Source organism: Rhipicephalus sanguineus, chromosome 3 (assembly GCF_013339695.2).
Source record: "Rhipicephalus sanguineus isolate Rsan-2018 chromosome 3, BIME_Rsan_1.4, whole genome shotgun sequence".
Classification (NCBI taxonomy): Eukaryota; Metazoa; Arthropoda; class Arachnida; order Ixodida; family Ixodidae; genus Rhipicephalus; species Rhipicephalus sanguineus.
Genome location: NC_051178.1, coordinates 204414071 through 204435841, shown reverse-complemented (window position 1 = coordinate 204435841; position 21771 = coordinate 204414071). Strand labels below are relative to the sequence as shown.

At 49.1% G+C, this 21771-nt stretch overlaps 1 protein-coding gene across 1 annotated transcript in view; it reads left to right on the top strand.

Annotated features, from left to right (window-relative positions):
• The first annotated feature begins 698 nt into the window (after window positions 1–698).
• LOC119388131 (adipokinetic hormone/corazonin-related peptide receptor variant I) overlaps window positions 699–21771 on the top strand; it is a 126889-nt gene continuing 105816 nt past the window's right edge. Inside the window, exon 1 of the mRNA XM_049414278.1 lies at window positions 699–1908. Within this exon, the coding sequence (XP_049270235.1) occupies window positions 1360–1908 (549 nt within the window). The 5' untranslated portion in view covers window positions 699–1359. The remainder of the gene's footprint in view (window positions 1909–21771) is intronic.

Genomic DNA, 21771 nt, shown 5'->3' with positions numbered 1-21771 from the left:
GGAGGTGGGAGAGAGACGTGAAGGTGAGGAGGAGAGATGCGAGGGTGAGGGAAATGAGCAGGGGAGAGAGTGAAGAATAGCATTGAAAGAATGAGAAATAGAGAGAAAGAAGGAAAGAAAGAGAGAGAATCAAAGAACGAGAGAGAGTGAGAAGGAAAGAAAGGGAAATAAGAGAAAGAACGATAGAAAGAGCGAGAAAGACATAGATTGATAGCGAAAAAAAGAAATAGAAATAAACAGAGACAAAGAATGAAAAGAAAGCAAGCATAACCACGTATAGTATAGTATAGCAGGGGGTGGGAAAGAGGGAGGTGAAAGCCTAGCAAGCCAGGACCAGCTACGTGCACACCAGCTCGCTGTGACCCAGCCTTTCGTGACTTCGTGCAAACTGTTTTTCAGAACTCCACAATCACCATCTACACAGGTCAGTCAACACAGGCTTCACTTGAAAGAGTATCATATTGGACTTCTATTTTAATAGAACCTACAAGAACAAATCCACAGCTGCAGCGAGTGACATCAAGAATAAGAGAATGTTTATGCGACACCGGTCGTTCTACTTGTGGTGCGCGTCCCCTCAAGGAGTTTGAAAGGCGCGCGCAATGCCGCAATTGGTCGTCGCCCGCGCGCGCGCGTAGCGATCGATGACGCTCGCAAAAGCCCGCGCGTTCTCTGCCGGGACCCTACCGCCCAGTTGCAAGAGAGAGCCCACAGCGGTGACCACTAGCTGCGGGACCCGAGGCCCGCGCCGAGGCACGCGCGCTCTTCTACGTAGCGTCACCATTCGTCGAGCAGGACCTGTCGTTATCTATAGTGCGCAGGCGTGTGTCGTGTTATTTCCCGAGTGGCCGCATTGTGCCGTGTATTCCAAGTTTCTTTTTTTTTCCTTTTTTTGTACGCGCGTCACGGACGTTAAATTGTTTACTCCAGCTGGAAACATGAATTGTGAGTGCATCGCTTTGAAGGCGTATTATAGAGGTGGTTTCTAAGAGGCGCCTCATACAGGAACGTTTCATTCTTCTGAATGCGCCTTAACCAACACGTGGTGGAATAGAAAGCGACGTAATTAATTTCGCACATTGCTGTTTTTACTGCTCTGACAGCTGTAGGAAGGCGGGTAAAAACTATTGTTGAACTGTGGCTTGAAGATAATACCGACAATGCGAACTTGCGCTTACGACGTGGTGTTTGCGAAGTGTCTCTTGAATATGGGCTGCATTTAGATCAACAGTTGCTTCCGGAATTGGACAACATTTATGGCTGCATCATGCCACTCGGCAATGACGGTGTCAATTAGGGGAGAAATTAATTAATGCTGGAACAAATAGACGTATTGTTTACCTGTGAAGTGACTTGAATATGGAGCCTGGAATCGAGCTCACTCTTTCGAGTGAACAAGAGGTGATGTCATCCAACACCAGTTTCCAAAACAGCGATTCTATCTTGGGTGAGAATGCTTCTGCAGCGTCGCTAGCCGTTGGTGAAGAATTGACGTTCACCACGCAGTCACTAGTGCAGGTGATCATCTACTGCATCCTGTTCGTCATAGCCGGGGCCGGCAACGTGCCGGTGTTCGTCAGCTTGCTTAACAAACGGCACCGCAAGTCGCGCATCAAACTTATGATTCTGCACTTGGCCATAGCCGATCTGATCGTGACGTTTGTGATGATTCCGTTGGAGGTTGCCTGGAGGCTCACGGTCCAGTGGGCGGCGGGCAATGCCATGTGCAAACTGATGCAGATGCTCCGTGCTTTCGGCCCGTACCTCTCGTCAATGGTTCTCGTGTGCATCAGCGTGGACCGCTATTACGCTGTCCTGCACCCGCTCAAAGTGCACAGCGGCCATCGGCGCGGCAGGATAATGCTCACTGTCGCCTGGTACGCGAGCCTGATCTGTAGCATACCGCAGGTGAGTGACGTCAGCGCGGTAAGTGCGCAGTTCTTGCATGTGTTCTATTTTGCGCTCTCAAGCATGTGATAAAACAATTCCTTGTTCGGTGACGCAAGCCACAGTGGCAGTGAAGTAAATGCGAGCTTTTGCGTTTTTTAAAGATACAGAGAGAGGGAGAAAGAGAGGAAAGATAAGGAGGTTAACCAGGAAGAACTCCTGTTGGGTACAGTGAAGTTGGAACATGGAAAAGGGGTGCGAAAGATTGAAATAGGAGGAGAGAGTCTGTATCAAAACTACATAGTAATGCACAAACGCTTAAGAAGCTTGCATCCTGGCGATAAAATTACGCTGTAATCTTAAAGTAAGCATTTCCTGAGGTGAATTGTCAATGAGAAGGCATTTCAACACAAATGCGAAAGTGAAAATAGAAAAAGTGGAACACATACAGCTTGCCCATCTCAATTTATTTTTTTCCTGAACGCACACCAACGCATATGTTATTGATATTCAACCACGCGCACATGCAACGGTGAGTCACCGGCACACGGGGAATATAAAATATCAGCTTATCATACCTACTTAACTTTTAAAATACTAACGGACGCGTTTATGTGAATCAGTATCATTCCGATATTCCTGATGCTTCTAAAAACTGTACTAGTGCACGTGCAGAGGTATTTTAGAATATTTCTGTTGACTATGGGCAAAGATTTTTGCTAGTGAGAGTGGCTGTCTATCCAACCTATTCAGTTTTTCTAAAAATTTCTTACGAGGAACAGCATAATGTTTACAGTGTAAAAGAAGGTGCTCTATGTCTTCTTCTGCCTCTTCAAATGTGCATGTAGCACACGGTAGCACTTTAGCACACATGTAGCACTTTATCCTGTACAGGAAGCTCTCAGTGTTGGCAGTATTTAGACGAAGTCTGTGAACTATTGTTGCGACAGAACGGTTAATCTTAATTGTTCGCATTGTTCAATATTGCCAAATACTTCTGGTCACATGTTTTGCATGTTTTCATATGTTTCTTGTATTTCATGACAGCTGTGTTTAAAGTGCGGGAAAGTGCCGAGTGACTGTTGTGTGATCACCTTGATGAACTCCTCTGCAAAGTGCGGACGTTTCTAGTGTGTGAACATTGTTGTTGACGTGTAAATACGTGCGAACACTGATGACGTGTGAGCATTGTTTATGACGTGTGAACACTGCTTTCATGAATGGACATTTTCATGCGTAAATTTTACATCACTTTATGCTTATCGACAACTTTATAAGAGTATGAATCTGGGCATGTTGGTAATGCATAAGTGATCACGTAGTCAAAATTTGACACTGGACAACAGAAGGAACGAAGACGAGCGCTTATTTCCAACAAGGTTTATTTCGAGGAGCGTACACATATATACTCTCGAAATGCGAAAAACAAACAAATCCTTCAAGAAGCCCACAACTGCCATGCGCGAAAATCTTACATTCTCAGGAAAGACAATTCCTTTTGACAAAGGCCGAGATAGGGAGTGCTCGCAGTTCAACCCTAATCTAGAAATCCTCTCTGCCTCGATAATTTCTCTTGTCGTTTTATTTCTGTTTACGGAACGATAACGGTGTCATGCAAAAGCGGTTTGCAGCCACACGTGCTGCAGTGCAATGCCAAGAAACCATCGCGATCATTCCTGATGTTACAAGCGTGTTCCCGGAGCCGGTCATTAATACAGCGGCCAGTTTGTCCTATGTACTGTGCCGCATGAAAGAGGTATCTGATAGATTGCATTTGCTGTACACGTGACGAACGGGATTTTGTGCCTTTTTGAGCAACCTCGTTTTGCATTTGAAACATCCTTAGTGCACAAGTACGACAGCTTTTTCGGGGCAGAAAAAACCACCTTCACATTGGCCCGCTCCCCAACCTTTTTCAAGTTGTGGGAGACTCCATGTAGATACGGGATTAATGCAAGCCTCTGAGGCCTTACTGGCTCAACATGTGGGAGGGCTTGTTCCGAGAGTTCAAGCTTCTTGACCAAACTTTCCGCGACTGAAACCTGTATGTGAGAGGGGTACCCGGCATTCGAAAGTCGCTCTGCCAAGACCACACCTGTTGGGCCTACCAGCGCAGGAGCAACAAACCTCTGCTTCCGTACCACTCCGCCCACACAAAACTAGTTAAAAAGAGGTATTGTAAACTTGTGCTTTCGAAATGCATTACAAAAGGCTTGCCCCAATCTAATGGCCGCTAGTTTTAAAGAGCAAGCAGAGCTACTTTCAACAAATACTACTTGCCCACCTCAATTCATATCTTTTTTCTGAGGGCACACCAACACATTTTTTATTCCTATTTAACCACGCGCACATGCTTTGGTGAGTTGACCGCAGTGGTGGCTACATGGCTGAGCGTCCGCTTCCAATGCGGGAGGTACCAGGTTCGATTCCCAGTGCCGACCGGGAACCCACCGGTTTTTCCAAAGGGGTAGAGGAGTACACGTACCTGGCGCTCGGTTGTTAATTGGTACTCATCTCAAAAGGTGGCCCCATAAGGTTCTGTAAATGCCTTAACCCACCACAGCCCTGGTGAGCATCCGCCGCTGCTGTGGGAGCCAGAGAATTGCTGCCGCCGGGTACCTACCGGTAAAATAGGTACAAGCGCACTTCCGGCCTGGTGCTCGGCAGAACTAAGTTCATAGTCGCTTGGCAGGGCACCCACCCTGTGGGAAATTGGCGGCATAGGACCGCCAGACCTAAAAATAAGGTCAACCTCTTTTTTTTAACATAAAACTTCGAACAAGTACGCGGGGAGTACGAAATTTTAGCTAATCAAATCAGGTTAACTTTCAAAAGTACTCGCAGACCAGTTAATCGAACGTGAAATGTCTGAAGTGATTCCAACGACACATAGAATAGCCAACTTGCTTAGATGCTGAGTCGATGTCTTCGATGGTGCGCATACGTTATTTTAGTGCAAGAGTTCACGGAAATAAAATGAACGAGTGGATTTCTTATAAGTCTGGCATGGCTCTCGTAATAAAACATGTCTCAAAGTTTAGGAAATATCACGCCCTTACTTTTTCGGGCTTCCTTATTCTTGTGAAAACGGCTGCGGGTTTACAAGAGCATTCAGCAGAGTACGTTGAAAAAAGCGCAGGGACCTTATTTCTCGCTAAATGGCCGTCTTACCCAACGAGATCATTCCCGCATCTTCTCGTGTCGTAGAATATCTCTTGCCACCCACAAGGCAGAGCAATATCACCCATTTCCCAACCGACGCACGTAACAGAAGGATCGTTGTGCTTTTATTTCTTTAGGAATATCTGCTTGAGCTCGATGTATGTACATTCGTGCGCGTCTGTATAAAAAGAGTTGGTAGCGTTGCGTCAACATTTTATGGATATGATAAGGCTGAGAATAGTAAAAGAAATACTTTCGGTGTCTCCTCGCATCGTGTTTGCTCCTGCATCATTTTTCAAAGCTCTCGGTATTTGGCACTTCGAGAAAGAGCTTAAACAACGGCTACCATAGCGGAAGATCTGCGTGGGTTACTTTTATAACCTGTGGGCAATTTCACAGCATTTCACTAGGAGTGTTTTTTGACAATGATCGGCCACTTTTTTAATGTTATGTGCAGCATCACGTTTGAATGTTTTTTTTTATTTTATGGACAGTTATAGCGTGATAGCTTGGTGTGAATGTGAGCTCCGCAGCCGAAGCATTGGCATGCAACAAAAACACAAGACTTGGTAATGCATCCCTATCGACAACAACAAAATATTTTGCTGAAATAAGCAAACGATATTTCTGGTAAAGTATAAGCTGTCGGTCTCGAAATCATACTGAAGATTTTTGTCATGTGGAAACAGATACATTGGGTAAAGCGGTCAACGACTAAGGGATCGGGCTCGGGAACACGATCTTTCGATCAAAAGAAGCTTGAATATTAGTCGATGTAATGTTTTATGTGCTCTTGCATACCGCGCTTTCGCAAGATAAAGCTACGCGGAAAACTACGTACGCGATGAGTCGTGAAATACTTGACCTCTTTCACATTCTTTGAAATGGTCGACGACGCATTACTGACACACGCGTTATTCTATGAAAACGTGAACATGATTTCACCAGTGGAAACTTTCTATTGAACGTGTTCTTGCTATTCACCATGTCAGCAGCGCATGTTTTGATGCTAATGTTCGGTATATTGGTGTATGCTTCGTAGCAAATAAGTACAATTGTGAATGAGCGCTCCTTACGTCACCTCATATATATGTTTGGTTGCATTTCTCATGCTGGTTCTTTTTATTTCTGAACAGGTATACATTAATTCGTGTGGCGTAAATACAGTCGAAAGTCCAGCAATGTAATATATAAATTACATTGTTGTACTTTCGACTGCGCTTCAAATTAGGCATTCGCTTTGATAGTTATTTGAGTACATAAATGAACTGTTATATAGAAGCCTCTTTTTCTAAAGCATTCAACAATCTTCAAGGGACAGACAACCGTTCAGAACACAGATTGAGTAACCCCACTAATTAAAAGATTGTCTATTGTATTGCCTAAAACGAACCCTGTTTTTCTCGTTAAACGCGGACTTATATTTTTATTTCTTTACTCAAAATTACTTTTGGCGCCTCTCGCGGCAGAAAAGTGAAGTTGCACTTGTTGACGATCAGGTGACTTTTTACTGGTGTACGCTATTAATTGTCTGTATATTAACGTTGAAATGCAGCACCCATTTTATTATAATCTTTTCTAACTTAAAACTTGCAGATATGCCTTCGTTTGTACTGAGCAGAACAGTGGCGCCGCCTTCGCTTGATGCTTATGAGTGGTAGTATGAACGTTATTAGCTGAGGCCCTAGCGACACCTGCCGACGAGTTGCAGAAGTACGAATAGCGCCTCGCGGCCTCCGCAAATAGCTCCGGCAACGCGTTTATTGCACTAAATTAAATGGGGGGTTCGACCCATCATGGCAGCTTTGAGGTTTTCTCTGCTATGATCCAGTATGCTTCGAACCCTGGTCACGGTGGCCACGTTTAAGTGCACATTACGGAACCATAGCTGGTCAAAATTAATCCGGAATCCTCCACTACGTCGTGCCTGATAATCGCAATATGGCTTTAGCTCGCAAATTCAAAAATTCCAATTTTTACAAATTAGTGGGTAATATCAGCACTATCTCGTTATTTAGCGTAATGGAATCGCTTCGCCTCATGTCTCGCAATCTGTCTTTAAATTCTAGTCCCTTCCGAGGCCAGCAACATAATTCTACATTCTGGGGGGAATGAGAGCAGTGGGAATTAAAAAAAAACATGGCTGATCCCTCCGTCATAGGAATCGGTACAACACGAAATTGAAACGTGTCTTCACAGAAGTAGTGCTTATCGTGTAGTGATATATGAGAGCTTCTACAATGTCTATTGGTGTTTGGCAGCTATCGCCGTTTGACGTCGATGCACCCATGTTGACGCCTAGTGGAATGTCTCCATCGCGACGACTAACGCCGCCCATGATCATGATTAAACCGTTGTGGTACATGTATTTGGAATCAGCGAATTGTGAATCGCGTGTAAAGATGACACCAACAAGCTCATAATCAAGACTGGTACCCGATATGCACTTCTTCAAAACGTGGTCAATTAAGGAGAGACGCGGCACGGTGTGCGCTCACTAGTAATGGGTTACTGACGCCTGTGTTCATGCGTACACTACCACACTGCGCTTTTTAGCAACACGGGAGGCAGAGGTTCGTAGCTTGAGCCACAAACGCGTGCGTCCCGCTGGCCTCTGTCTCGCTACACCAAGGCACGACATTCGCCCGTCGAAATCGCGTCCTTTTTGCAACGCGTATTGCAGCAGTTTTGTTAGTCGGTGCTCTCGCAATCGAAGCAGTCGGCGGCGGAGAAACCCCGTTGGTGCGTGTGGAACTTGCACTAATCCGATGAGACGGCGCAAGCTAACACAAAGCGAAAGGCAAAGAACGTAACGACGTAACTGCCTCTAGGTTCCCTCGCCGACGCCAGCGCGGCAAGTGTTCCTCGCGGGTGTCGAGGCGCTTTAACCATGACCTCCGATATCACGCGCAATCTCGGAGTAAGCGCTATTAAATGTCTATCGTGACGCATTACTTCTTTTTACCTCTCACAGACGGCGGCACCGCCCCGCCTACCTACACCACCAACAGAGAGCACCGTGCGAGAGAGAATGTGTGAAAGATATAAGGCGCGTTCGTGGAGTGTCCGTCATCTGCCAAGTTGGCTTAGTCGGTTGAGCGTCAAGCGCTTACCGTCGCGGCCGCAAGGTCGTGAGTACGATTCCCAGCGGCGGATCTTTTTCGTAGTTTTTTTCTATCTCACCCGTTGGCGTCCATTTTATCAACGTCATAACCGTGACGGAAGTACTTGGTGGACCCCGGCATAAAACACTTTCGTGTTAATTCCAGACTGTCCAGCGAAGCAAACAAAACTGAGGTTACATGATATTTTAACAAGTTTTCGAAATCATTTATTTTCTGGGTAGGCATTGGGTGGCTTCGACATCGCGTGCTCTTTCTAGCGTTCGTCAGCTTCTTGAGCGGCCCCTTAAAAGACAGATCGCACGCCCTTCGAAGCGCATGTTTGGCATCAAATTTTCGCAAATCCAGAATTTTCTTGGTGTGTACGATTCTTCATGACCGCCTACTTGTATGGAGTCCTGCGCTGTTTACCGTCATTGCAAACACTCACACTATGACAGCGCCGAGTGCAAAGACTGTGCCGTCGATGAAACTCTCGAGCACCTCTTGTGTCACTGTCCGACTTAGGCAAACGAGAGGCTTCACCTCCGTACTGCTCTAAATTACTTGGACAGAAGCGCTTTCACTGTCGAGAAGACATTGGGACCATGGAACTGCCCATCACAGTTACGAAAAGAAACGAAAGCGCAGTTGCCTTTTTATTGCGATAGCAATTATATGGACAGTCTCGGCTGGATTTTGCCGTCGCCGTCGCCGCCGTCATGCACCGTATATGTATAAGTATGTATATATATATAAAAGCCCCAAAGAAAAATAATTCAGAAAAATGCTTCCGAAGCGCGGAATCGAACCAGGGACCTCTTCCTCCGCAGCGAGTGGCGCTATAGCCACTACGCCACGAAACGCAGATCCTCCACGTAGGTAACGGCGAGCGTTATATACACACCCTTTACCGCTGGACAGACTCAGAGACGGCTGCGCTTATAAGCGTTTCTTCATTACCAGCGAGATGGCGTTAGGAGCGCGACAGGCGCATTTAAAAGTCGTCGGCGAGCTCGCTCGCTTCTTATACTTGCGCAAAGAGAACCTTGCCCTTCCGCTGTCTGCTCGCGCGGTTTTCTTGTGCTGAGGGGAAGCGGGATGTTTCACGGTTTCACGCTTTCACCGTGATGTCCGCGCTCATGTTACGGAGCGTACGAAAGCCACTCGAGCTCAAGGGACGCCGCTAAACGAACAAACAGAAGATGAGCGCGAACTATCAAGTGTCACAGCTCGACACTTGAAGCACGCTAGTTTCCTTCGCTGCTTCGGCCGCCTTTGCAACAGGAGCGCTGTTCAAACTGAGAATATCCATTGGCGAGCCTCACTTCATATAGCATTAGTTTCTTGCTATCGCATTCATTGCTTCGGCCTGGCGGCGAAACTGTGACTTTTTTTAAGGATAGCGGACTCATTCACCGTCTGTGATATCAAACGCGGATTGTTACGTCGGCTGAAACAGTGACTTTTCTCTCCTTCTCTCTAACCTTCCTTCCACAGCGCAGGGTAACCTACCGGGCTCAGCCCTAATTGACCTCCCTGCCTTTCTTGAATTCTTATTCTCTGTCTATTATCAAAGTAGTTGTCGTAGCCGTGCGTTGTTACGCAGTCATTATACAAGCAGTGAATTGAACTCGGAACCATTTATTCTGGCGTGGTAGGCCGGACGTGAAACGATACGCACGCGGTGACTTCGCGCGCACACGCACACACTTCTCCCCGCGCCGAATCCCAGTGTTGCCTTTCCGCTCTCGCCACCGCCTGTCGCGCGGCATCGCCGTAGTCGGTAGTCCACGACAACCCCCTTTCTTCGGAAGGGCAGGCTACAGGTCCAGAAAGCTTGGAGGTCGACACAGGCGTCCAGTTCTTGTTATTGTCACTGGTCGCACGTGCTTGCCTGTACGCCTCGTGAGCCCTGTTGAAGTCTACCAGATAAGATCTTGGTTGACCGGCTTCTTTCGTCACAGCCCCATGGGATGCTGCCCCACTAAGAATTCGCACAGCTGTCTTCGGTGGGATGCGTTCTCTACTTCGCACCCTGTGTCGCACTTGGCACAGTCGCACACTGTGTCGCACTTGGCACTTGGCACAAGTGCGGCGGACTTGGCATCTGTATGCTTCGTTCTTGCGCCTGAATTCACTGTCGTCCCACTTCGGCTGAAGCATTTTGGTGGTCGATGGCAGAGTTGTGTTGATGCGGCGTCCCATTAGGAGTTCTGCTGGCGAGAAGCCTTCCACTGTTGGTGTGGCTCGGTGTGACAGCAGTGCCATGTTTATGTTGGGAGATTTCTTCAGGAGCTACTTAGCTGTTTGCACTGTACGCTCAGCCATGCCGTTACTTTGGGCGTAGTATAGGCTTGAGGTTATGTGGTTTGTGCCCCATCGTTTCATCAGTTACCTGAACTCCTGTTGTGTAGGGCAGGAGTGCGGCGTAACCCGCGGCAGGCCGACAGAGAGGCCGAACGACGGGAGGGCGCGTAAAGTGACGACGCGTAGACCAAGCTTCGGCGAGGCTGACGGGAGACTGCTCTCCCGCGTTTATTGCAGGTTGTTTTAGGAGGGGGAATGTAAGGTCTGGCTTGGCGAGAAGGGGGGATAGGGGGATGGTGGTGTCGTGAAAGGCAGAGTTAAGCAGAAGGTTTTTCTTTTCAAATGTAGTTAGAGACGTTCTTTTTCAACTGCTCTTTTGAGAGGCACCCTCGGAGGAGAATTTGAGCCGACGGAGGGGAGCTACATCCGGTCGTTCCAGTCGCGCCCCATGCCCGAACGAGCGAGCGCCCAGCAGGGGGCTGCTGGGCGACCGGCGACCGAAACCCGAGCACGTGTGTGCGCGTCGCCGCTGCTTGTTGGAATGTGCCGTTTTTAGAAAGTGCACTAGTTTTGTTCCGAAGCAGGATTCACGCGACCACGTAAACTCGCATGGGGATTGGTTACCTTCGGCTTGCCTGATTGGTCGTAAGAAGCCGATTGCCAATTGGTGGAAAACCCCGAGGTTCGCGTACCCGTGGATGCTGCCAAACTTAATTTAAGCAGCGACTCGGGCCCATTTTTAAGAGAGCGGACTCGGGGCCCACCAGCCTTCGCATCGCCTTCGCACCAGCATCGCACCACCAGGAACAATCATGCAAGCCGACGGGGTATGCCATCATTTTCTATGTCTTGTATTCATTGCCCAGTGTATCTTGTAAATATAAGTTGTGTTAGAGAAATAAACCGCCCAATGAGTGCTCTCCGGAATCATCGTGTCGACTCCTCGTCGCTTGCCTGTGCGGACTTGCTCCCACACTTCTTCGTCTCCTGGTCTTCCGATGCTCTTAGCCTTTAACAACCCCGACGTTTCGCTACAGTGGTGTCTTTCTTCGAAAGCGCGGTTTCCAAGAAGCCAGCCCCGAAGTCTCCCCGAACCAGTCCCGAACCCGAACCAGCCCCGAGGGTCCCGAACCAGCCCCGAAGTCGAGCCAACCCCGAAGCCAGCGCCGAAGTCGAAGCGCAGGGACGCTCAGTTCGGATGTAGGAGGCGCAGTGACAACGGCCCATAACCGTTCGAAGAAAAAGACGCGCCCTGTTTACCATCGGTTTAACGACCAACGCAGCGGCTCACGGCCCGCGGGATTCCGGGAGGCGGCGCTAAGGAAGCCAGGACGGTGACACCAATAAATCTCGCATAGTGTCCGCGGATGGCCCGTCAGCGGAGACGGTATGCCGCCGAGTAGGGATGTCATGGTCCCGCTAACTAACCGGCCGCACAGTGTATGTAACACGATCGGGGGAGCTGAACGGCGCCAACATCGCGTGTGTGTGTTTTTAGTGCACTTCTAGGAATGTCGCTTGTCGGCCGTTTCCACGTCTCTCTCTCTCAGGCAGGTGGCTCAAAAAGCTTCAGATAGAGAGAGGGTGGAGGCCTCCGGCCGACGATTTTACAGTCGGCCCAATAAGCGGTCTGAGTTGTTTTGATTTGCCGTGGGGAAAACTGGGAGGAGCAATGATGGTGTTAAAACCTGGCTCCCGGCTCCTCACGAGGGGTTCTTGTCGCAGGAGTGGTGCCATGCACTTGTCGGCTCTGCTGAATGATGTTGCGAAAGTTCCTATGTATATAGCTGCCACTTAACCTTGTATATATTCTGTATATAAACGTCGAGTTGTTTTGCTAAGAAAAGGAGTCGCCTCCATCCTTGAGAGGTAGCATCAACCACGACGAAGCAAGGCAGCTACGGACAACCTTCCACTCCCTTCAGGAATTGACGGCGGCTACGCAGCCGAGAGAGCTCTGCTCTGGAGTCAAGAGGAAGTGGGGAGAAGGTTGGGAATTTACTGGGAAGAAGGGCTATTGGTCAGCGAGGCACGGGTCACATGACCGGCATGGCCACGCCGGATTGGTGGTAACAAAGAGGCATGGAAGAGACCCAGCTCCACCCAGTAGCATGAATAGAGAGCTCAACCGCACTGGTGTCTTAGTATGTCACCAGGGGCCGTGCGACACAACTCCCACGAGGCAAACTGTGGACCATTGTCCGTGCGGATTGTTCTTGGCATCCCAAGTCGTGCTATGATTGGTTCCAGAACACCGACAACGTCTTTAGTAGCTGTGCCACGTAGTTGTTCGAGCTCGAAGAATCTAGAGTAGTAGTCGACAACCACGATGTACTCTTTCCCTTCCAACGAGAAAAGATCAATGCCGATGGTATCCCACGGATATGCAGGCAGTGGTGTCTGGATAAGTGGTTCGGTAGCAGGCTTCCTATGTTCTTGGCATACCTGGCACCTTTGCACGTATTCTTCTATCTCTTTTCCAATACCTGGCCACCATACGGATTGTCTTCCTCTTGCCCGACACCGAGTTGTGCCCATGTGGCCCTCGTGAAGTCTTTCGAGCACTTCCAGTCTGAGACTTTGTGGAATTACGAGTCTATCACCCTTAAAAAGCAAGCCTTCGACTAGCGAAAGCTCGCTGGCCACTTCTGCATAGCACTCGAGTTCTGGTGCTAGGCCATGTACAGAAGGCCATGGTGTAGTCATAGGGTCGTCACTGTACTCAATGTGGTGTCTGCTTGGACGCTAAGCTTGATCCTTTCCAGCATGTGCTCTGATGCTGGTAGCTGCTCCAGGGCTCGGGCTTCAAACTCCTCCATGGCGCTTTCGATGTCTCTGTCGGCGCCTTTAGCAGCGGGGTGCTGTTGTGGCTTCCGAGACAACAGGTCAGCTGTGAACATTTTGTTCCCTGGTGTGTGAGAGATCGTGTAGTCGTACTCCAGAAGGCACATGCGAAAGCGTTGCAGTCTTGGGCTCAGTTCATTCATGCGCTTGGTCGTCAACAGAGAAACCAGTGGCTTGTGGTCTGTTTCAGTGTGAAATGATGAGCCAAGAAGGTACTTGCGGTAGTGTTCGCATGCCCAAGTGATGGCTAGGGCTTCCTTCTCAATTTGCGCATATCTCTGTTCTGTCTCGGAGAATGAGCGTGAGGCATATGCGACTGGTAGTAGCTTTTCGTGCGACTGCTGTAGGAGAACTGCACCGAAGCCATAAGACGATGCATCCACCGACAGTGTGTATGGCCTTCTTGTGTCGTAGTGCGCGAGGACTGGTGTTGCACTTAGCGCCTGCTTCACACTTTCAAAGCTTTGCTGTTGTGCTGGGCCCCAGTACCACTCGGCTTCTGCACGCATGAGGTCTCTCAGTGGCTTAGTCATGTCGGCAAGACCTGGAAGAAACTTTGCCAGATGGTTTGCTGATCCAAGGAATGACCTGACTTCGGACGTATCCTTCGGCGCATCGATCTGTGTGTTGGCCTCCACTTTGTCTGGGTCAGCCCTGATGCCTTCTGCAGAAACAATGTGTCCCAGAAACTTGACCTCGCTCTGTCGAAATGCACATTTGTTGACGGTGAGCGTGATCCCTGCCTTTGAAAGCCGACTCAGCACTTTGTGAAGATTTGCATCATGTTCTATGACTGTTTTACAAGACACGATGATGTCGTCCTGCAGGCATGTCAGTCCATCCAGTCCCTCTAAGACTCTGAGCATCTCACGCTGGTAGAATTCTGGTGCCGTTGAAATGCCAAAGGGCAGTCTGAGGAACTGGAACCGCCCAAATGGAGTAATGAACGTTGTAAACTCACGCGAGTCTTCGGAAAGAGGCACTTGACAGTAGCCTGCACGTGCGTCTAAGCGACTGAAGACTTTTGCACCGGCTAGTTTGGCAAGGCATTCGTCAACTGTAGGCATCAGCATGCGTTCGCGAATGATCTGCTGGTTTAGCTGGGCATAGTCAACACATATCCTCAGTTCATTGTTCCTTTTCTTTGCAATCACCATTGGGAAGCACCACTCTGCCGCTTGTTCCACCTTCTGTATGACGCCAAGGTCTTCCATCCTTTTGAGTTCCGTCTCGACGAGAGGGAGAAGAGGAATACGCTGACTGCGTAGGGCTTGGCGTCGCTGGTCACTATTATGCGGTATGTGGTCTCCATCAACCCGAGTCCTGATGTCAGCTTGGGGTACTGTGCTAGAATGTCAGGGATGTCACACTCTTGCGTTTCTGCCAACTCCTGTGGCCTCTGCACGATGCCCAGTGACTCTGCTGCTGAACGACTGAGAAGAGCTTCTCTCAGCCGTTTGATGACGAAGACCTTCTCTTCTACCGTTGTGCTTCGCCATTCTACCATGGCCCTAAAGTAGCCTGCTGTGTCAATTGGCACTTAACCTGGGCCAGTCAGCGCCTGATTTGTTGTTTCCAAAGGTCCCATGGTGTCCCCTGTGGTAGTCCTTAAATGGCACTGCAGTGAATTCGGCACCTGTGTCGACATTGAATATGAGAGGTCTGCTGTTCACCATTGCCCTCACTCTCCAAGGCTCGTTAGGCGTCGTGCTTCGCACCTCACCGATATGCAGTTCTTCCATGCACTGTCTATGCTCGGACGAACGGTTAGGCATGTCACTCTTGCGCGCATTTGAGATGCAGACTGCTGCGTAGTGGCCTTTTTAGGGGCAAAGCTCCTTAAGGCGGCACCCGTTCGTCCCTCGTAGTCGTAGTCGTAGTAGTAGTGCGTAACCAGTCTTACGCTTTGACCTCCAAGGTGGTGCCGGTGGGAGATTTTTCCTGTGCGTTGTTGAACAATAAAAAATTCGCAGCGTGCGCGTTAACTAAAAGCCGAATTCTTCTGTCTCTCATTCCCCATTAGCAGCCATTAGCAGCATGTTCCAGTAGGAAACGTTAGTAGAAGTAGAAGTGTAAGTGTTAGCTAAAAGCCGACTTCTTCTGTCTCTCATTCCCATTAGCAGCCATTGTTTACCTCCAAGGTAGTGCCTGGTGAGATTTCTCCTGTGCGTGATTAAACAATAAAAAAATTTGTTCAAAACGCCGTTGATTGATGAAATAAACCAACGAAAGACGCCAGATGTTTTGTAAAAGCAAAACGAAAGAACGCCAGATGTTTCTAAAGCAAAACGAAAAGACGCCAGATGTTTTCTAAAGCAATGGTTTTCTAAAATTCACAGCGTACATGTAAAATTAAAGTGAGCTGCAAGTCGTCATAACTCATCGAACCTTTAGTATAAACGCGCCCGATCTCACGTCGGTGATGATGTACTGGGCAGAATTCACGGAAGATTCACGGTTTACCGATGAACCTCCGCAGCTTCGCCCACTCATCATCATTCACTCCGTGGATATGCTGTGATTTTTTTCCCCAGCTATTGCACGTCTTGCCCGCGGCTGGACACTGCGCTTTCGTGTGGTTGCGGGTCCCTCCGCACCACCGACAGCGTCGGGTGTCGTCGCTTTTCGCGATGCGTAGAGGGCATGGAGGTGCTCGAGACAGAGCTTTTGTTCCTTTCTGGATGCCCTTACCATGGCCTGACTTTCAGACCTCGTCGACAGCAACAATGGGGTGCTCCTTGCGGCGCATTTCTGTTTGCTGCTGCTTCACCACCTCAGAGTTCCTCGCCAATTTCGTCGCTGACTGCAGCGTCGGCTTGGGATCGAGCTGCATCTTCTCGCTCAGTCCGACGTCAAACAGTCCGACCACGAGACGTTCGCGGATGAGCTCGTCCTGAAGTTCATCGTATTCGCAAGCCTCTGCCAGGTTGTGTAGGTCCGTGATGAACGCTTCGACCGGTTCATTGGGTTGCTGTACACGGCAGTTGAACCTTGCCCTCTCGTAGATAACGTTCGTACATGGTATGAAGTGCTCCTCGAACTTGCGTTTGACGGTAGCGTAGTTCGTCATTTCGGCGCCTGTCAGCTTCAGTGACGCTAAGATATCTTCTGCCTCTTTCCCCATGGCGTAGAGAAACGTGTTCACCTGCGTATTTTCGTCCCGGAGGTGCAATGACGACACAAGCCGGTAACGTTCCCATCGAGCGATCCAGCGCTTCCAATCCGCCGGGTCCCGGAAATCGAGCTTCTCGGGCAGCTCGACGGCGAAAGGATTGAAGAAGTTTCCGCCATTTTGCTGCTGCGCCGCGGTGGCTCTTTGTGCGGCGTCTCCTTCCCCCTCGTCGGATATGCTGGGAGCCGATTGCTGTGTGGATGCTCACCGCTTGCTTTGTGTGGTTCACTGTGCTGTTGGCGTCACCGCTGCCACCATGTCGTAGCCGTGCGTTGTTACGCAGTCATTATACAAGCAGTGAACAGAACTCGGAACCATTTATTCTGGCGTGGTAGGCCGGCCGTGAAACGATACACACGCGGTGACTTCGCGCGCACACGCACACACTTTTCCCCGCGCCGAGTCCCAGCGTTGCCTTTCCGCTCGCGCCACCGCCTGTCGCGCGGCGTCGCCGTTGTCGGTAGCCCACGACAGCAGTGACCCGTGTACTTAGATTTAGGTGCACGTTAAAGAACGCTACGGTATAGTCTAGTGGTTACGGCCCTCGACTGCTGACCCGATGGTCGCAGTATCGAATACCGGCCGCGGCGGCCGCATTTTCGATGGAGGCGAAAATACTTGAGGCCCGTGTGGTTACATTTAGGTGCACGTTAAAGAACACCAGGTGGTCGAAATGTCCGGAGCCCTCCACTACGGCGTCTCATAACCATATCGTGGTTTTGGGAGGTTAAACCCCAACAATTATTATATTATTACTACGGCATGCCTCATAATCACATCGTGGTTTTGGTACATAAAACTCAAGTATCAAAGAAGTCGCGAGTTATTTGCATGCGAGCACACGTTGAGGACATTATTAAAAAGAAAAACCAACGCACCTTATTCGAACGCACTTTATTCGTGTTGAGTAGAATCGTCCAGGAAGCTTCTTGCAAAGGCAGGTGGTTTAATATTTTCACCGGCAGCTATAGCTGTTTGGGGGTTTTGCCCAGCTTACATCGCTGCCTCCAACTCAATACGACACGACATGGGAATTCCACCACTGATCTACAATGCGCACGGTTGGATTCAGACGCTGCTGCTATGTTAGGGTGATGGCGTTGATTTGCCTGATTGAGGCGGTGCTGTACTGCAGCCTGCCAAGTCACGTGACGTTCTTTAGCCCTTCTGTAGATTAGTGCCAAAGGCTTACAACACGGAACTGTGCGTAAAATAATCATGCATTTTACATAAACTACGGAAAGGTACAGTGCATGAGAAAAAGAAAAGATAAATCGAAAAAGCGCGTGTCGCAAACTCCCATTCTACATCAAAGAAGTACGCATGTTGGATGGGGGCATATTGATTTCCTCTTTTCACTTATAATAAAACAGCGTTGCTCATTATCGAAAAATGGCCCTCAAACGTAGTAGCAGGGAGAGGTGGGGGGGGGGGGGGGGGGCGAAGAACTTTTCTGAGACCCCGAAAAAATGGATCATGCGATTCTATTCCTTGGCAACTAATACAAGTGCACTTGCGAGGAACCCACTATGCTATAAATCATTGTAATTTTTGAGAACTAGGAAAGCAGGCATTATGCCATTTTTCGTCATTCTACGGAGAGCCGTGGTACCTGCTAAACGCATGTAAGGCATTATGCGCACTTTGTTGATGCTGTGCCTGATGACGATGAAGAATTATGGCGGAGCCCTTTGTAATGGGTTGGAAGCATTCAACAACCTTCTCGTTGCGCATTTCGCATTGTGTGACGCCTGGTTACAGAATTCGCGTTGTGCGACGCTTGGAGCTTATTTTACTCTTCTACCACGCTATATTGCACATGCTAATGTGGTTCCTTCCCGACATGAAGCCTGTATAGGACCTTTTTGCAAAGCAGTTTCAAGCACCGACATGGCTCAGAGGTTGAATACTGGGCTCCCACGCAGAGGGCCCAGGTCCGAACCTCGTTCCATCCTCGAATTTTTTTCTTATTTCGTTTTTTTAACACGAAAGTGTTTTATGCCGGGGTCCACCAAGTACATCCGTCACGGATATGACGTTGATAAAATGGACACCAACTGCTGAGAAAGAAAAAAACCAAGAAAAAGACACCCCGCTGGGAATCGAACCCACGACGTTGCGGCCGCGACGGCAAGCGCCCGATGCTCTACCGACTAAGCTAAGTCGGGAGATGCTAGATGCAGCGCGAACGCGCCTTATATCTTTCACACACTCTCTTTCGCGGCGGGCGGAGCGGGGCGGTGCCGCCCTCTGTGAGATGTGAAAAGAGGTAATGCTTCACGATCGACACTTACTAGCGCTTACTCCGAGATTGCACGCGATATCAGAGGTCATGGTTAAAGCGTCTCGATACCAGAGAGGTAGACTGGCCGCGCTGGCGTCGTCGAGGCACCCTTGACGCAGTTACGTTCTTCACCTTTGGCTTCGTGTTAGCGTGCGTCGGCTCGTCGGAGTAGTGTAGCTTCCACGTGCACCAAAGGGATTTCTCCGCCGCCGACTGCTTCAATTGCGAGAGCACCGACTAACAAAACTGCTGCAACACGCGTTGCAGAAAGAACGCGATTTCGACGGGCGATGTCGTGCCTTGGTGGAGCGAGAGCAGCGCCTGCGAGACAGAGGCCAGCGGGACGCACGCGTTTGCGGCTCAGGCTACGAACCTCTACCTCCCGTGTTCCTGAAGCGCAGTGTGTGTTATGCATGCATGAGCACAAGCGTCGGCTACCCATTACTAGAAAGCGCACACCGTGCCGTTTCTCTCCTTAATTGACGACGCTTTGAAGAAGTGCATACCGGGTACCAGTGTTGATTATGAGCTTGTTGATATCATCCTTACGCGGGATTCAAGATTCGCTGTGTCCAGATATATGTTCACACCGTCAGCTACCACAACGGTTTAATCATGATCATGGGCGTTAGTCGTCGCGATAGAGACATGCTGTCAACATGGGTGCATTCACGTCAAACGGTGCTATAGCTGCCAAACACGAATAGACATTGTGCAATCTCTCATATATCACTACACAATAAGCAGTACTTCTGTGAAGACACGTTTCACTTTCGTGTTATACCGATTCCTATGACGGAGGGATCAGCCATGTTTTTTTTCTTATTTCGATCGATACTGGTTACGGACACCGGCGGCGGCGGCGGACAACTACGGCGCCAAAAACGGCCGGTGAAATGATCTCATAACAGCTTTCGCTGTAAAACGGCCGGTGAAATGATCTCATAACAGCTTTCGCTGTAGTTCTACCCTTCATGAGCATCAGGCGTTTGATGCATGTCAGCGGCCTGTACGGCGTCAAGGGGCGGCGAGCCCACACTGCTGCTGCTTTGCGCGCCCTCCGCTCCGCCGCCTTGTCTTCTTCGTTCACGTTATTAGTATCTAAGCGCACTGACTGACGACTGTCGAAAGAGAGAGGAAGCGCGCAGTTGTGGCCCTCTAGCGGTCTCCTATCAAACGCGCCGGAGTGGAGCGAGCGCCGCATGCTACAGTTGGCTATGCTATGTGTGGTTTCGCCGGCATTAATATCATCATCAAGGCGCTCGAAGAACAAGAGGAAGAAGACTTTCGCGTGAGCGTGCGCTGAGCCAAGCTAGCGGGAGAAATGTATGCAGATTACGGCGCGGGACTTCGTCTCAGCTTAAGAACCTTGCGAGTCAGCTCCTAAAAATTAGGCGACCTAAATGTTCCATATAAGTACCTTTGTGGCACTAGTCCCTTGCGTTTAGTGAACTTTTGGTTTACTTGGTTAGGCTTCAGGTTAGCTTTTGCTCGTCGACTTCTATAGCCTCAGTGTATTACACACACAATCCACTAGAACCGGCTTGTTCACCGTCGTTCACTTCCATTGTTCATGGAGCAAGGAAGCGCACGTCTATCTTGTGCCACAGCCAGAGCAGCATCTGATGACGTGTACTATAACGCGCCCGCAGGTCAAGCGGTAGAGTGCGAGCAGGTCACGGGGACCGGCGCGCCGCGAAGCGACCGCCGCGCGAAGCGCACGTTACACGCCATCTGGCAGTAACGTAGCCAGAATTATTTTCAGGGGAGGGGGGGTGGAGTGTTGATCCCTCCAACCCCCCCCCCCCCCCCTCCGGCTACGGCAGTGCCATATCGCGCTGGCATCACCATGGAGCCGGCGCGACAAGACGACAGCCCTGGGCGCGCGCACGCGCCGAGAGCGCCACTGGGCGAGAAGGATGACGTTACGGAATGACGTCAGTTTTCCTCTCACACTCTACTGAGATGATGCTCTAGTGTATAGTATAGTGTATAGTCAGCTCTAGTATAGTCAACTCTAGGGTATAGTCAACCGGTGACTGAATGAAGACTGTTCTGCAATGGGTATGTGAACTCTTGATTCCACATATCCACTAAAAACAGTCTGCCCCTTCATGAACTCATTCATTTAATTTTCATTAATTATCCTGACAGTTATATGGCTGTCATCTTTACTAAACTTATGATCCGATTTTATATGTATTCTGTACAACTCCTAACTTGAATAATTACCTCCTTTTTATCAAAGTTTTTGTACCTTATTGGGGTTTCCTAACATTTGAGCCAACGCTCAACTTCCGGATGGCTGGTGGCTAATTCCGGTGTGCTCCTTGAGAAACATAACGTTGCTAGGTGCTAGTGCCATAAAAGGTTAGCACTGGGGGTATTTAACATGGGAAATGCAGATGAAATGTGCTACAGTATCTTGTTACCCCTGGAATATTTATCACTTTATGTTTTCAATGCCCTATTTTGCCATTATCGGACAATCATCGAAGCCAGTAGCCCATGAAGCTGACAGAATTCCTGCATTTGATCGATTACTGCAAGGGGTGACAGGTGGGAAAACGTCCGCGGCCTATTTATTAGGAGGCAAACTAAGCGAAGACTTTGTTTGCACACATGTTCTTCGACATTCCCTTGCCAGTTTCACTAGTGATATATTCAGCATAACCACTGAAAAGAGAATGATATATTTAGCAATATTTAAAGCATAAGACATTTCTCTGAATACGTGCCATGTTTGCCATACGTTATGACTTGCCGCTTTTGGAAACTCTATCTGTTATATTGAAAGTGTGATTATTTGCGTCTATTGGCAGTTTAGATTAGACTTAACAAAACCTGTCTGGCGCGTTGTACTTATCACAGTAACGAAGAATCTTGAGTGTGCAATATCCGCATCTAAAACTTTTTTCATCGTCCTTTAGTGCGTAACGTATCTTTCCCTTCCCTTTCACTTGTCGCTCACCGTCGCTGACTAGAACAGCGACCTTAAATATCGAGAATTT